The sequence below is a fragment of the Larimichthys crocea genome, unplaced genomic scaffold, assembly GCF_000972845.2.
Source record: "Larimichthys crocea isolate SSNF unplaced genomic scaffold, L_crocea_2.0 scaffold33, whole genome shotgun sequence".
Taxonomy (NCBI): Eukaryota; Metazoa; Chordata; class Actinopteri; family Sciaenidae; genus Larimichthys; species Larimichthys crocea.
Genome location: NW_020854355.1, coordinates 321253 through 336121, shown reverse-complemented (window position 1 = coordinate 336121; position 14869 = coordinate 321253). Strand labels below are relative to the sequence as shown.

Here is a 14869-nt window from a genome sequence, read left to right as displayed (position 1 = left end):
TGAAAACAAACCTGAGACAGGAAACGGATTGAATCTGACTAGCTTCACACACAATGTGAGACGACGTTCCTGTTTGAGCAACCGTTATTGTCTTACCTTTGACTCGACCTGTGACTCGGACCGTGTGGCACAATGTCTCTGACCTGTGACTCATGACTGTGTCTCCTGCCTGAAACCTGGTTCACTAGGACTCTGACACTGTTAAGCCTCACCTGGTAACTGACCCTGGACTCTGACCTGTGGGTCTCAACCTGTGACTCTGACCTGTGGTCTCACCTGTGACTCTGACCTGTAGTCTCACCTGTGACTCTGACCTGTGGTCTCACCTGTGGTCTCACCTGTGACTCTGACCTGTGACTCTGACCTGTGACTCTGACCTGTGGTCTCACCTGTGGTCTCACCTGTGACTCTGACCTGTGACTCTGACCTGTAGTCTCACCTGTGACTCTGACCTGTGGTCTCACCTGCTCAGGTCTGTTGGAGCTGAATGTGTCGGGGTGTCCGTGGCCGGCAGTGTCGGCTCTGTGTCAGGCCGTCTGTCCCTGTCTGAAGCTGCTGGACCTCAGCAGGGTGGAGGACCTTAAAGACTCACACCTGAGAGAGCTGCTGGCCCCCCCTCCTGACACCAGGACAGGTGAGACACGCTCCCACTCACCGACATCACCTGACAGGAAGTTGGGCTTCATTTCTGACAGATCATTAACCTTTTGTGCGTCTCTCTCTGCTCTCTGATTGGTCGATCAGCTCATGGTGAAACCAGAGTGGGGCGTTTTCAGAACTTGATGGAGCTGCGATTGGCCGGTTTGGACCTGACGGATGCGTCGTCTCGTCTGTTGGTGCGTTACGTTCCTCACCTGACCCGGTTAGACCTGAGCCAGTGTGGCAACGTCACCGACCAGACGGTGCACACCCTCACCTCACCTATCTCCCCTCTGAGGGAGACCCTCACCCACATCAACCTGGCAGGTAAGTCCACGACGGGACCAGGTCCAGAGTAAAGACCAGTGGTAATGGAACACATGCACACACTGACGCTGTGTTCAGGAGCAGTTCGGGGATCGAACCAGCGACCGTCTGATCATGTCTCTGTTGCAGGTTGCGTGAAGGTGACGGAGCAGTGCGTCCCGTTGTTGCGCCGTTGCTCCTCTCTGCAGACAGTCGACCTGCGCTCCTGCTCCCTCCTCTCCTCTGAGACCGGACAGCTGCTCTCCTTCCCCTCCCATGCTTCCTCCACCACCTCCTCCACCACCACCACCACCGTCGCTGCTTCATCATCTTCGTCCTCTTCGTCTACGTCGGCCTCCACCTCCTCCTCCTCCTCCTGTCCTCCTGAAGATAGAACGCTGCTAAAGAACAGCTAAAGTCCTCGTGTCATGTGACACCTGAGTCCAGATGGCCTGCAAGCGCCGCCTCCTTCCTCATTACACTACAGACAGGTGAGGAGGAGCAGGAGGTGGAGCAGGAGGAGGAGCAGAAGGGGGAGCAGGAGGAGGAGGAAGAACCTGTGCAACATTTCTCCTGATGTTAGAAAAAGTTTTGTTTTGTCGGCTAGGATGGTGACCACAATGGAGGAGGAGGTCATGATGGAGGAGGAGGTCATGATGGAGGAGGAGGTCCTGATGGAGGAGGAGGTCCTGATGGAGGAGGAGGTCCTGATGGAGGAGGAGGTCCTGATGGAGGAGGAGGTCATGATGGAGGAGGAGGTCACGATGGAGGAGGACATTGTGGGCAGTTGTCGGTAATAGTAAAATAGAAACCTGAGCATGTACATATTCGTTCTCTGTACAATTCTGGGTGTGTGTATATATCTGTAGTTTACTGTAAATGACCTTTAACCTTTGAAACTCACCCCAACACTCCTTCCTTCCCTCCAACGACCAATCATCATGCAGACATCCACCTGCTCGTCAGTCGCTGCAGAACAGGGAACTTGATGAATCCAGGTGTAGCTGCTGTGGTCTGAGAGGTGATGACTCCGCCCCCTGCCATGCCCCGCCCACACAGGAAGTCATAACCTCTGACAGTTTTAGGCTAACAGTTTCCCTCTGCTTCCAGTCTTTGTGCTAAGCTAGGCTAAACGCCTCTGGTTCCATTCTGTCACCTGAGCGTGGGCGGAGTCAAACACACCCTGCTCACCTGTTAGTGATGTCACTCAGTCGACACACAACTCCGACCGTCAGAACTGAACACCGCGCGTGTGTGTGTGTGTGTGTGTGTGTGTGTGTGTGTGCGTGTGTGTGTGCGTGTGTGTGCGTGTGTGTGTGTGTGTGTGCGCGTGCCTCAGTGTCTTCAACATTCGCCTCAATCACTCGTCCTCCATCTTTGTTTTTTTTATACCTGCTCTTCATCGTCTGTCTCTGTCACCTCGGTCGATGGACCTGATTGGTCGATGGACCTGATTGGTCGACGTGTCGTTGTGTTTTCTCAGGAGTTTTTTTCGTTTCTTTGATTCAGGTTTTTTTAATTTATTCGTGCATCATCAGTCTGAACATTCCCGCTCTTCGTCTTTACACTCCTCCTCCTCCACGGCGTTCTTGACGTGACGTTTTGAAGCTACGGAAGCTCGTTAGTGCCAAAAAAAATAAAACAAGAAGAGAAGATTTGTGACGTCGTTCAGTTTTCATGTTTGTTTGTTTTGTGGCTTCAGCGAGCTTCCGTAGTTTCCTGTCAGGATCGTCGTTGTTTATGATTTATCAAGACATCACTTCCTGTGACGTTTGTTTTCATTGGCTGTCTGTCATGTGATGCAGTGGCACTGAGGGAGGGGGGCGGGGTGAGCTCCATCGTGATGTCGTAACTTTCAGACAAATCAACCAATCAGACGATAAGTTTCATCAGGTTGAGGTCAGGTGACGCAGTGCCTCCGTTAGCATGTTTTACGTTAGCTAGGTGGTCAGTTTGTCGCAGGGATTGTTGCGTGACCTCTGCTGCACTGAACTCTGGGAAAAATATGGAACCACCGTTTAGAGAGAGCGGGAAAACGGCTAACATTAGCTAATTAAGATTTGGTTTTTAACAAGCTGTGCGGTTAGCACATACGTTAACTGAGCTAACAGGAAATGCTAGCTAACTAGTGTTAGCCATGTTATGCTAATGAGTCAATGTAGATCATTATCAAGCTATGCTAACATTAGCTCGTTAGCTCAGTCCTCACAGACAGTTAAAACAAGCTAACGGGCTCGTTCCATGTTAGCTTGTGCTTTATTGTTCAACGTCAAACTGAGGAAGGAAACCGCGTTGACGTGACGTTGACCTGACGTTGACGTGACGTTGACCTGACGTGACGTTGGCGCTGACGTGACATTGACGTGACGCTGACGTGACGTAGACCTGACGTTGACCTGACGTTGACCTGACGTTGACCTGATGTAGACCTGACGCGACGTTGACCTGACGTGACGTTGACCTGACCTGACGTGACGTTGACCTGATCTGACGTAGACCTGACGTAGACCTGACGTTGACCTGATGTAGACCTGACCTGACGTTAACCTGACGTAGACCTGACGTTGACCTGATCTGACGTAGACCTGACGTAGACCTGACGTTGACCTGATGTAGACCTGACGTTGGCGTGACGTTGACCTGACCTGACGTTAACCTGACGTAGACCTGACGTTGACGTGATGTAGACCTGACGTTGACGTGACGTTGACCTGACCTGACGTTGACGTGACTTTGACCTGACGTTGACGTGACTTTGACCTGACGCTGACGTGACATTGATGTGACGTTGACGTGACGCTGACGTGACATTGATGTGACGTTGACCTGACGTAGACCTGACGTTGACCTGACCTGACGTTGACCTGACTTTGACCTGACGTTGACGTGACTTTGACCTGACGTTGACGTGACGTTGACGTGGCGCTGACGTGACGTTGACCTGACGTGACATTGATGTGACGTTGACGTGACGCTGACGTGACGTTGACCTGACGTTGACCTGACGTTGACCTGACGTTGACGTGACGTTGACGTGACGTTGACCTGACGTTGACGTGACGTTGACCTGACGTTGACGTGACATTGATGTGATGTTGACGTGACGTTGACGTGACATTGATGTGACGTTGACGTGACGCTGACGTGACTTTGACCTGACGTGGCGTTCCAAACCTCGTTAGCAGGTTCAGATAAGAAGCTAACTGGTGTTAGCTCATGATACAGGATGCAGCAGAGGTAACGCTCCGGTCCCAGTCTGGTTCTGGTTCTGGTTCTGGTTCCTGTTCACTGGTGGAGGTTTTGGACCGGCTGTCGTCCAGGAATTAAAAAGTATTAATCGTTAAGTTTTGACTTGCCAGTCGCCTCGTTGTGCCATAAACATGCCGAATCAACGTTTCCACAGCGTTCTCCGAACGTTTGATTTTTGTTTCTGTTGTGATTTATTGATTTAAAAAAAAAAACATTTTTTACTGTGACTGTGACGCGAGGATCAACGCCTCGCACGCTCATGACGCATATCACAGCTTCAAGCGTCACCTAGCAACAGGTGAGGAGATCAAATCTGATTGGACGATAATCCCTGACTCCTGAAAGCTCTTACCCAATCAGACGTCCAGACATATCTCATCGTTATCTTAGTAAAAACTGAGTCTGTGTCCATGATGTTTATAAAGATGCACTGGATCTTCATCACCTTCATCATCACCGTCATCATCCTCACCTCTTGCCAAATGTAATGTTTTGTTGTTTTGTTGTAACGGGGCATTTCTGATTTTTCTTTGTTTGCTTTTTGTTCTGTTTTTATATTTTGTCCATGACTCTTCCGCCGTGTTGATGGAAAAATAATAATAAAAAAAAATTATGGAAGAAGTTTGAACAAAAGTAAAAAGTGACAAAAAGACCAACTCAAGGCAGCTACGTATGAGTGACTACTGTAAAATGACCAACTAATAAAGAAGCAATGGGTTTGTTTTTACAGCCGGAGTCCTTTTTATATATCTGTCTGTCTCTGTCTCACACACACACTCTCACGCACAGGTTGTCTCAAACATGAAATCAAACAGCTGTGCTGCTGTTCAGTCATCAGACTTTAAACGAGCTGAATGTGACGTCATTATCAAACTGTTCTTCAGTTTCTGCAGCTGAACTATCAGGATGACGTCATTCAGTCTAACCTTTACCTGTTTGTGGAATAATGTTTCATTTTTATGTTTTTCTGAATAAAGTAAAAAAAAAATTAAATTTTAAATTTTGCGGAAAAACTAAATCTACGTCAGACACGTGCTCGTGTGCGCGTGCGCGTCAAACGTGGTGAAAACGGGGTCGCGCGGGAGACGGAAGAGAGGAGTGTACTGCTGCGTTCAGGTGTGCCTCGTTCATTCCAGCTTTCTGATTGAAGTGAAGCTGTGTTCGTCTTAAAATCGAGTTTAACGTTCATGAGAGAGACTGGATGTTAATTAATATTCATCTTTGTAATATAATGAACATACAGAGTCACGGACGGACATCTCAAACAAAGTGGCTAATGACTCAGATTAACTGCTAAGGTTATTTTTTTAGCATGCAGAATAACACGAAAACAGATGAAATAAATAGATTTAGTTTAAGTTTAAATTAAAACACTTTGATTGACTCTCAAACTTTAAATACATGTTGGCGGGAGGAGGCCGGATTCTCCGCATTAACCGCAGACTGCTCAAATATCGGACAGTCCCTGAACGCAGCACGTGGCCCTGCCGTCAGTGCGTGATATCCTTCCGCGGGAGAGTCTCGCGCGGCCTTTCCTCCCGACAACAGGATGCGAACGGGCGGCGTGAAGCTCGAGACGTGACTCTGCGCCACGGCCGTTAACGTTTCCGCGACATCCGAGTGAAAAACACCGCATCGGCAACGGGGAACCTCCGCTTCGTCTCCCGCCGACTGATCCCGCCCTGTGGCCGACACCGCCTGAGATCCGTGGAAGAAAAATAATCCGCTGTGAGCTGCGCGGCAACCGAAACTACCGAGAGCAGAGAGCGCGAGGCAGCGGAGCCGGTGGACGGAATGGAGCTCATCACTATCCTCGAGAAGACGGTCTCTCCAGGTAAATACCGGCCCCGCACACTCCCGCACAGCGTGTCCGCCCGCTGAGGCCGCGCTCGGGGCGGTAGCTGCTGTGTTGGCGCGGTTAGCTCCGGTAGCTCCGGTAGCTCCGGTAGCTCCGGTAGCTCCGGTAGCTCCGGTGAGCCGGTGAAAGTTTGAGGCAGCTAGCTGCTCGTGCTAACGGCCTCGGCCGGTGACTCCGCATCCGTCGCCGCCTCAGCGGCGGCGTCACCCGCCGGGCCGCCCCGGTGAGCTCTAAGTACGCGGCCACATCCCGGTTAGCCGGTGCAGCTCCGCAGGCCGAGCCGAGCCGAGCCGAGCCTGCCCATGCTGTGCTAGCCGTGCTAGTCAGTTAGCTCGTATCATTCAAACTGTCGGCCGCCTCCCCGCACGCTCCCCGGGCTCACGGCACTTCAGAGCCGCTGAGCAGGCAGAAAAGTTCCTCCGGTGGTCCCGTGGACCGTGTGCGCGTGTTTAACCCGAGTTGTCGCGGTCTGACCCGGGTTACGGTCTGTCCGGAAACTTTGTTCCACCGTGAGCTAAAGTTAGCATGCTAACCGACGCTGCCGTGCTTCACGGCGGCACGCGCGCACGTTGGAGCCTCGGCGTGTCCGTGCGGGCGGACCCGGGGTACCGAGGCGGACCCGGGGTACCGAGGCGGACCCGGGGTACCGAGACGGACCCGGGGTACCGGCAGCGAGGCGGTACCGTTACCGACTGTAACCACCGGAGACTGCTACATGCTAACTGTCAGCTAACGAGCGCCACATTGAATAAACCTGTCTCTCTCTGTCTCTCTCTGTCTGTCTCTCTCTGTCTCTCTCTCTGTCTCTCTCTCTGTCTGTCTGTCTCTCTCTCTGTCTGTCTCTGTCTGTCTGTCTCTCTCTCTGTCTGTCTCTGTCTCTCTCTCTGTCTCTCTCTGTCTGTCTGTCTCTGTCTGTCTGTCTCTCTCTGTCTGTCTCTCTGTCTCTCAGATCGTAATGAACTGGAGGCGGCTCAGAAGTTTCTGGAGCAGGCAGCGATCGAAAACCTGGTTAGTATGATGGAGGAGCTGCATGACACAGACAGACAGACACAGACAGAGACACAGACAGACAGACACACAGACAGACAGAGACAGAGTTAGCATTTCCTGGAGGGAGCTGCAGATCAGTGACACATGACATCATCACCAGAGAGACAGACAGTTCATCAAACTGTCTGTCTCTCTGGTCTCAGATGTTTTAGGTCCGACTAAAATCTTGAGTTCATCAAACAGGAAGTTGAGTTCTGTTTAACTTCCTCGTGTGGCCCACCTGAGCCCGGTTCTGTTAGCAGCAGCTAGTTGAAGTCCTGTGGTTCTGGTTCTGTTCAGTATCAGTGAGGCCCACAGACCGGATCACACAGGAAGCTCTCCGCTCCGGCATCAACACTTTGATTGGATGTTAACATTAGGACACGCCCCCGAGTGCAGGATGACATCACCGACACGTTTTTATGTTTTATCAGACAAACTCTAAAATAACACCTGTCGCCAACGGCAACTGTTACTATGGAGCCGTGCAGCATGACATCATCAGTTTGTAGTTTGTCAGATCAGTGAAACTTCATTAAAATATTCTTACGGACACGGACTGTTCATCCGCGATGTTACGGCCATGACTCAGCAGTTCAGACAAAAGAGCTGACTAATGACCAAACAGGAAGTGGCTCTGACAGGTAACGAGAAGGTTTGTAGTTTTTATTTCAGAGCCGTGACGTGTCCGTGACACACATGTTCATACACAGGTTTGTCTCCTGCCGTGTCGTCTTAACGTGTCCTCTCCGTGTCCTCCCTCAGCCCACATTCCTGGTGGAGTTGTCCAAAGTGTTGGCGAACCCAGGGAACACTCAGGTGGCTCGAGTCGCCGCCGGTCTGCAGGTGAAGAACTCGCTGACCTCCAAAGATCCCGATGTGAAGACACAGTACCAGCAGAGATGGCTGGCCATCGACGCCAACGCTCGCCGCGAGATCAAGAACTACGTAAGGACTCGAACTTGCCAACACAAGATCCGTGTATCTTAATGTCCACAGTGTCCGAGCGTCTCCACGTTTCTGTCCGACAGGTTTTACAGACTCTGGGCACGGAGACGTACCGGCCCAGCTCGGCGTCCCAGTGCGTCGCCGGCATCGCCTGTGCAGAGATCCCGGTTAACCAATGGCCCGAGCTGATCCCACAGCTGGTGGCCAACGTCACCGACCCCTCCAGCACCGAGCACATGAAGGAGTCCACGCTGGAGGCCATCGGATACATCTGCCAGGACATCGTGAGTGATGACACAAACAACGAGGTGCTGGAGCGATGATGTCATGATAACACGCTGTGTTTCCTGCAGGACCCGGAGCAGCTGCAGGAGAACGCCAACCAGATCCTGACCGCCATCATCCAGGGCATGAGGAAGGAGGAGCCCAGCAACAACGTCAAACTGGCTGCGACCAACGCCCTGCTCAACTCCCTGGAGTTCACCAAAGCCAACTTCGACAAGGAGGTACAGACCGGCCTGCGTGACCGCACCTCCTCTCCCTGGATGGACCGGCCTGGTCGCCTCTCGGCCTCTGCCGGTTCAGTGCGACGAGTTTGGATGTTTAAATTAAAGTTTCGTGTGTTTTTGTTTCAGACGGAGAGACACTTCATCATGCAGGTGGTGTGTGAAGCCACGCAGTGTCCTGACACCAGAGTGAGTACCACGCCAACATGTTGACTGTGAACACGCGCTCCGTGTTGTGACGGTGTGTCCCCCCGTTGTGACGTCTCTGCAGGTGCGTGTGGCGGCCTTACAGAACCTGGTGAAGATCATGTCCCTGTATTATCAGTACATGGAGACGTACATGGGTCCTGCTCTGTTCGCGGTGAGACCAACACGCCACCCTCACAGATGATTGGTTAGATTATTCCTCACTTCCTTTACTCCTTCCGACCTTCATGGCTTCTCGTCTCCTCAGATCACCATCGAGGCGATGAAGAGCGACATAGACGAAGTCGCCTTACAGGGCATCGAGTTCTGGTCCAACGTGTGCGACGAGGAGATGGACCTGGCCATCGAGGCCTCCGAGGTCTGTGTAAGCAAAACTTTAGTTACGTAAAGAACGTTTACAGAACGTTTCAGTTTGTTATGACCCGCCTCCTCTGACCAGCTCTTCCTGTTTGCTCTCATCCAATGGCAGGCCTCAGAGCAGGGGCGCCCCCCGGAGCACACCAGTAAGTTCTATGCCAAAGGCGCCCTGCAGTACCTGGTCCCCATCCTGACCCAGACCCTCACCAAACAGGTAACTCACCTGTCATTCAGTCGTTTCCATGTCAACAAGAGTATCAGACGCCTTCATGTGACCTTTGACCCTGACTCCTTCAGGACGAGAATGACGACGACGACGACTGGAATCCGTGTAAGGCTGCCGGCGTTTGTCTGATGCTGCTCGCCACGTGCTGCGAGGACGACGTGGTTCCCCACGTGCTGCCTTTCATCAAAGAACACATCAAGAACCCCGACTGGCGCTACAGAGACGCCTCCGTCATGGCGTTCGGTTCCATCCTGGAAGGACCTGAACTCAACCAGCTCAAACCGCTCGTCATACAGGTCAGTCACCGAGCCAGGTCAGTGCGTGTCATGTGACCATGTCCAAGCCTCACGTCTTCCCGGCTGTCTCCGTCCTCCTGCAGGCGATGCCCACTCTGATCGAGCTGATGAAGGACCCCAGCGTGGTGGTGAGGGACACCACAGCGTGGACGGTGGGGCGGATCTGTGAGCTGCTGCCTGAAGCCGCCATCAACGAGATCTACCTGGCTCCTCTGCTGCAGTGTCTGATCGAGGGCCTCGGCGCCGAGCCCAGGGTGGCCTCCAACGTGTGCTGGGTGAGTGCAGGTGGACGGGCCGTCGGGGTGGAAGAAGTTTGCGTCAGAGTTCTTGTTAGTCCTGATGTAACCATGGAAACGCTGTTTGCTGAAACATGCCTGTCTGTCTGCCTGTCTGTCTGCCTGTCTGTCTGCCTGTCTGTCTGCCTGTCTATCTGCCTGTCTGTCTCTCAGGCCTTCTCGTCTCTGGCTGAGGCGGCGTATGAAGCCACGGATGCTGCAGAGGATCAGGAGGAGCCGAGCACGTACTGTCTGTCCTCGTCCTTCGAGATCATCGTGCAGAAACTCTTGGAGACCACAGACAGGTGACGAGAGGGAGACGGGTGGGCTGATGGGAAATGAAGTGAAGCTGCAGGCTGTGGTGTGACAGCTTCCTGTTTCAGTGTGTACTCAGCTGTGTGTGTTTGTGCGCAGACCTGACGGTCATCAGAACAACCTGCGCTCGGCCGCCTACGAGGCTCTGATGGAGATCGTGAAGAACAGCGCTAAGGACTGTTACCCTGCGGTCCAGAAGACCACGCTGGTCATCATGGAGAGGCTGCAGCAGGTCCTACAGATGGAGGTGAGACACCTGAGACAAGGAGACACGCCCCATGATGTCATCATACATATTAATCATGTGACTTAATTTATTCTGAAAGTGTAGCAGCACATTACAGGCTTTTATTTTGAAATGACATCCTGTGTGATGTAACTTCCTGTCCTTTCAGTCTCACATCCAGAGCACCTCAGACAGGATCCAGTTCAACGACCTGCAGTCACTGCTGTGTGCCACTCTACAGGTGAGACGCACACCTGAGCCGTCCACGCTCTTATTGTGACAGTCATTACCCGAGCTGTGTCCACGCTTTTATTGTGACAGTCATTACCTGAGCTGTGTCCACGCTCTTATTGTGACAGTCATTACCCGAGCTGTGTCCACGCTCTTATTGTGACAGTCATTACCCCGAGCTGTTGTCACGCTCTTATTGTGGACAGATCCAGCTGTGTACGCCTCTGGAGTCAGTTCCCGAACGCCATGCTATATTGGACCAGTCATTAACCCCGAGCTGTGTCCAGCTCTTATTGTGACAGTCATTACCCGAGCTTGGCCCACGCTCTTATGTGGACAGTCCATGTACCTTGAGCTGTGGATCCCACGCTCTTATTGTGACAGTCGATACCCGAGCTGGTCCACGCTCTTATTGTGACGTCTACTGTGTCCCACGAACGTCCCTCGTAGGTGCGCATAGGACGCCTGCAGATCTCTGGACGTCGTCATTGGCGTCTCTGCTCCGATGTTTCAAGCCGGCCCGGTCAGGAGGAGTCCAGGAGGACGCTCTGATGGCGGTGTCCCACTGGTGGAAGGTACACACAACACACAACACACACAACAAACACACACACACAACAGTCAGATTAATAAACGTTTTGAAGTCATAGACCATTTTAGTTAAGGAGGAAAGGTTGGGAAAATTACTGTTGTGTATTGTGTGTTTTTTCCAGTCTGGGCAAGTGATTTCAGAATTACATGGATGGCCGTTAACCTTTCCTCCTCGGATCGGACTGAAAGGAACGACCAGAGTATCAGTAAGACTCCACCTGAGAACACCCTGACCTCCACCTGAGGGCGGCGGACTCCTCAGAGCTTTGGGTTCGTGAATGGGGATGATGTGCGTGAATGTGTCCTGGGCCCTGATGACTCACGACCACGACTCTTGAGACCCCCAGCCTCGTTAGCACGTCAATGGAGGGGTCTAAATAATAATAACAATAAAAATAATAACACAACATGATAATGATAATAATAATAATAATAATAATAATAATAATAATAATAATAATGATGAAGTTGCTGTTTGAGATGTGATCCACAGCACACGTTATCTTAACGAGAGGAGGATGATGATGATGATGATGATGGGGTGTGTGTGTTTCCAGGTGTGTCTGGCTGCAGTGGGTCTGGTGTGTGACCTGTGCAGAGCTCTGATGTCCAACATTCTGCCTTACTGTGACGAGATCATGCAGCTGCTGCTGGAGAACCTCGGGGTGAGGAACACCACCTCCTGCTGTCTCACCTGTCTCACCCTCTGCTGTCCTCGTGTGTGTTCCTGTTCGTCACTCCTCCATGCTCCTCGCCTCGTTCTAACTGTGTGTGTGTGTGTGTGTGTGTGTGTGCGCAGAATGAGAACGTCCACCGGTCGGTGAAGCCTCAGATCCTGTCTGCGTTTGGCGACATCGCTCTGGCCATCGGAGGCGAGTTTAAGAAATACCTGGACATCGTCCTGGACACCCTGCAGCAGGCGTCCCAGGCTCAGGTGGACAAGGTAAACACACACACACACACACACACACACACACACACACACACAAACCCCATGTGTTCTGGTCTGTGATGATAAATCATGCACCACGCTGACCGTGATGTAAACATGACCACGTTTATCTGAGACCTGCACAGCATTGAAAGTTTTTGAAAGTGCCGAAGTGATCGTGTGTGTGTGTGTGTGTGTGTGTGTGTGACAGACGGACTACGACATGGTGGACTACCTGAACGAGCTGAGGGAGGGCTGCCTGGAGGCGTACACCGGCATCATCCAGGGCCTGAAGGGCGACCAGGAGAACGTGCACCGTAAGATCACATGACCACCCCCCGTCACGTGACGTCGGTTCCTCCTCCTGTGTGAAGTCCGTCAGGAGGATTTTACGACGTCGCACAGCGACTCGGGTCTTTTTCACCCAGAATGCCTCGGGCCACAGCGCCCACGTCACGTGGCTTCCTGGTTTTGCGAGACCCAACAAACACTGCCGTCCTCTGATTGGTGCTCTCTGTGTGCCGTCCTCTGATTGGTGCTCTCTGTGTGCCGTCCTCTGATTGGTGCTCTCTGTTCTCCCCCTTCACAGCTGATGTGATGCTGGTTCAGCCTCGGGTGGAGTTCATCCTGTCCTTCATCCATCACATAGCTGAGGATGAAGATCACTCGGATGGAGTCGTGGCCAACGCTGCCGGACTCATCGGGTAAGGAGGGGAGGGGCTAACCTGTGCGGGGGAGGGGCTAACCTGTGCGGGGTGTATGGACAGTTCATGTTTTTGGTCGATGAAGAGAAATCATGCAGCACTCTGAAGATCTGTCTGTGTGTGTGTGTGTGTGTGTGTGTGTGTGTGTGTGTGTTCTCTCTCTGCGTGCAGCGACCTGTGCACAGCGTTCGGTAAAGACGTGATGAAGCTGGTCGAGGTTCGTCCGCTCATCAACGACCTGCTGACAGAGGGTCGACGCTCCAAAACCACCAAGACCAAGACGCTGGCTACCTGGGCCACCAAGGAGCTCCGCAAGCTCAAGAGCCAGGCCTGGTCAGGACACACACACACACACACACACACACACACACACACAGTGTTTGGTCTGTGAAGAGAAATCATGCACCACTCTGAGCACCTGATGTTCAACACAAACCACAACATCTGAGACCAGAACACGTCCAGACTTGAATGTTAGAACCTGCAGACGGTCCTCAGCGAGTCCGTCATGCTTTGATTTAACGTTGCGTCATCAAAACTGTTACGTAATGTGTGTGCGCTCTAAAAACAAACGTGTGTGTGACTCGTTGCTTTCTCCTCTCAGATTGTTGCTCGTCGGGGAAAGAGAGCGAGAGATTTGAGAGACGGACACGGTGAACGAAGACAAACCGCCCCACTGGAATCAAACTCTTCTGTGTTTGTCACGAGCGTCCGCTCGAAGCAGAAGTGACGTGAGATGACGTGTGTCTGTGTGTGAGCGAGAGAGAGACGTGTGCGCGAGCGAGAGATGACATCACACCACCTTCGGTTCCAGCAGGCGACGACTCCCCCCCCCCCCCTCCTGGACGGGCCGGTGAATGGACTCTGACTCCCGCCCCCCTGAATCCTAACAAATCTCACCTTCGAGCCCTCCCCCTCTCTTCCTCCCACAATCACCTCCTCCTCTCTCGCTGTAGCAGGGGGCTCTCCTTGACATCACGATGACGGCGACCCGACCGCCGCCGCCCCCGCGACCGGGGGAGGGGCGGGGGATAGGAGAGGGAAGTAGGAATTAGAAAACCCGACGAGAAAATAAAAGACTTGTGGAACGAAAGGACGGAGCGGACTGTGGAAACTTTTTTTTTTTTTTTTTTTTTTTTTTTTTTTTTTTTTTTTTGCTCTTTGTTTTTTCTTTTTCTTCGAGCACTAAAAACAGCGACGGAGGTCTGACGGACGGACACCATCACCTCCACCCGCTCAGCCTCCACTGCTCGACGCTCTTATCCAAACAACAACAGCACTAAATTCCTTCAAGATAAAAGTCAAACAAAAGGCCCGATGAGGAATGGTCCGAGGAGCGAGTGCCAAATGGAAAGTGTGTGATAACCGGGCCGAGTGTTGAGCTGCTGGTGAAGTTTCACGTTTGATTTGGCCGCTGCACTTGTTGGGAAAAAGGTCACTCACCATTTTTGCTTGTTTAAAAAATTGCGAGAATTGAAGACGTTTGTATAAGGTTCTATTTTTCCATTGCTGATGAAAATAAAATGATATGAAACATTCCCCAAGCAGTTCTGGTGATTTGGCTCTTTGTCTGTCGGACTCCTGGACTGATGAACCTTCTGGACTGGACTTTGCCTCTGGAGTTCTGCGGCGCCGCCCGCTGACGGTTTGTTTACTCGACGCCACAAAGAACTGATTTTTTTCTTTTTTGGTTTGGTGGCAGCAGCTCGGCTCTCTGCTGACGGAGTTTCTGTTGGGACGTTGACTTTGTAGTTTGTGTGAAATCGCCTGGGCGCGCTCAGTGCCGTCTGCCCGCCTCGCCTCCGGGTCAGGTCGCTTCACTTTCAGTCATTAACGATCATCAGATGACGTCTCGTTAGGAAAATAAAGCTTAACTTTCTTTGAGATGAAAGTGAAGTGTCTCCGGCCTCGGAGGGCTTTTATTTTGAAGAGGTGTGGCAGCCGTAGGGAAGACGTCCTTCCTGTGTTGACATGA

At 52.1% G+C, this 14869-nt stretch overlaps 2 protein-coding genes and 1 non-coding gene across 3 annotated transcripts in view; all 3 read left to right on the top strand.

Moving 5' to 3' along the window:
• fbxl19 (F-box and leucine rich repeat protein 19) overlaps positions 1 to 3794 on the top strand; it is a 19428-nt gene extending 15634 nt beyond the window's left edge. The window contains 3 exon segments of the mRNA XM_027276242.1: positions 473 to 634; positions 745 to 966; positions 1096 to 3794. Of these exon segments, the coding sequence (XP_027132043.1) occupies positions 473 to 634; positions 745 to 966; positions 1096 to 1361 (650 nt within the window). The 3' untranslated portion in view covers positions 1362 to 3794.
• A 1550-nt stretch (positions 3795 to 5344) lies between these two features.
• On the top strand, positions 5345 to 13730 carry kpnb1 (karyopherin (importin) beta 1). The gene is made up of 23 exons (XM_027276241.1): positions 5345 to 6028; positions 7002 to 7060; positions 7847 to 8029; positions 8113 to 8313; positions 8383 to 8535; positions 8665 to 8724; positions 8807 to 8896; positions 8990 to 9100; positions 9212 to 9313; positions 9397 to 9621; positions 9705 to 9896; positions 10071 to 10201; positions 10311 to 10458; positions 10607 to 10713; positions 10797 to 10897; positions 11119 to 11243; positions 11449 to 11463; positions 11814 to 11924; positions 12059 to 12202; positions 12402 to 12507; positions 12780 to 12894; positions 13066 to 13227; positions 13499 to 13730. Coding segments are annotated over exons 1-23 (2682 nt in total). The 5' UTR covers positions 5345 to 5988; the 3' UTR covers positions 13500 to 13730.
• On the top strand, positions 12537 to 12679 carry LOC113744967 (small nucleolar RNA SNORA79). The gene has a single exon (XR_003461925.1). It is a non-coding gene; the product is annotated as a small nucleolar RNA SNORA79 (small nucleolar RNA).
• Positions 13731 to 14869: the final 1139 nt, after the last annotated feature.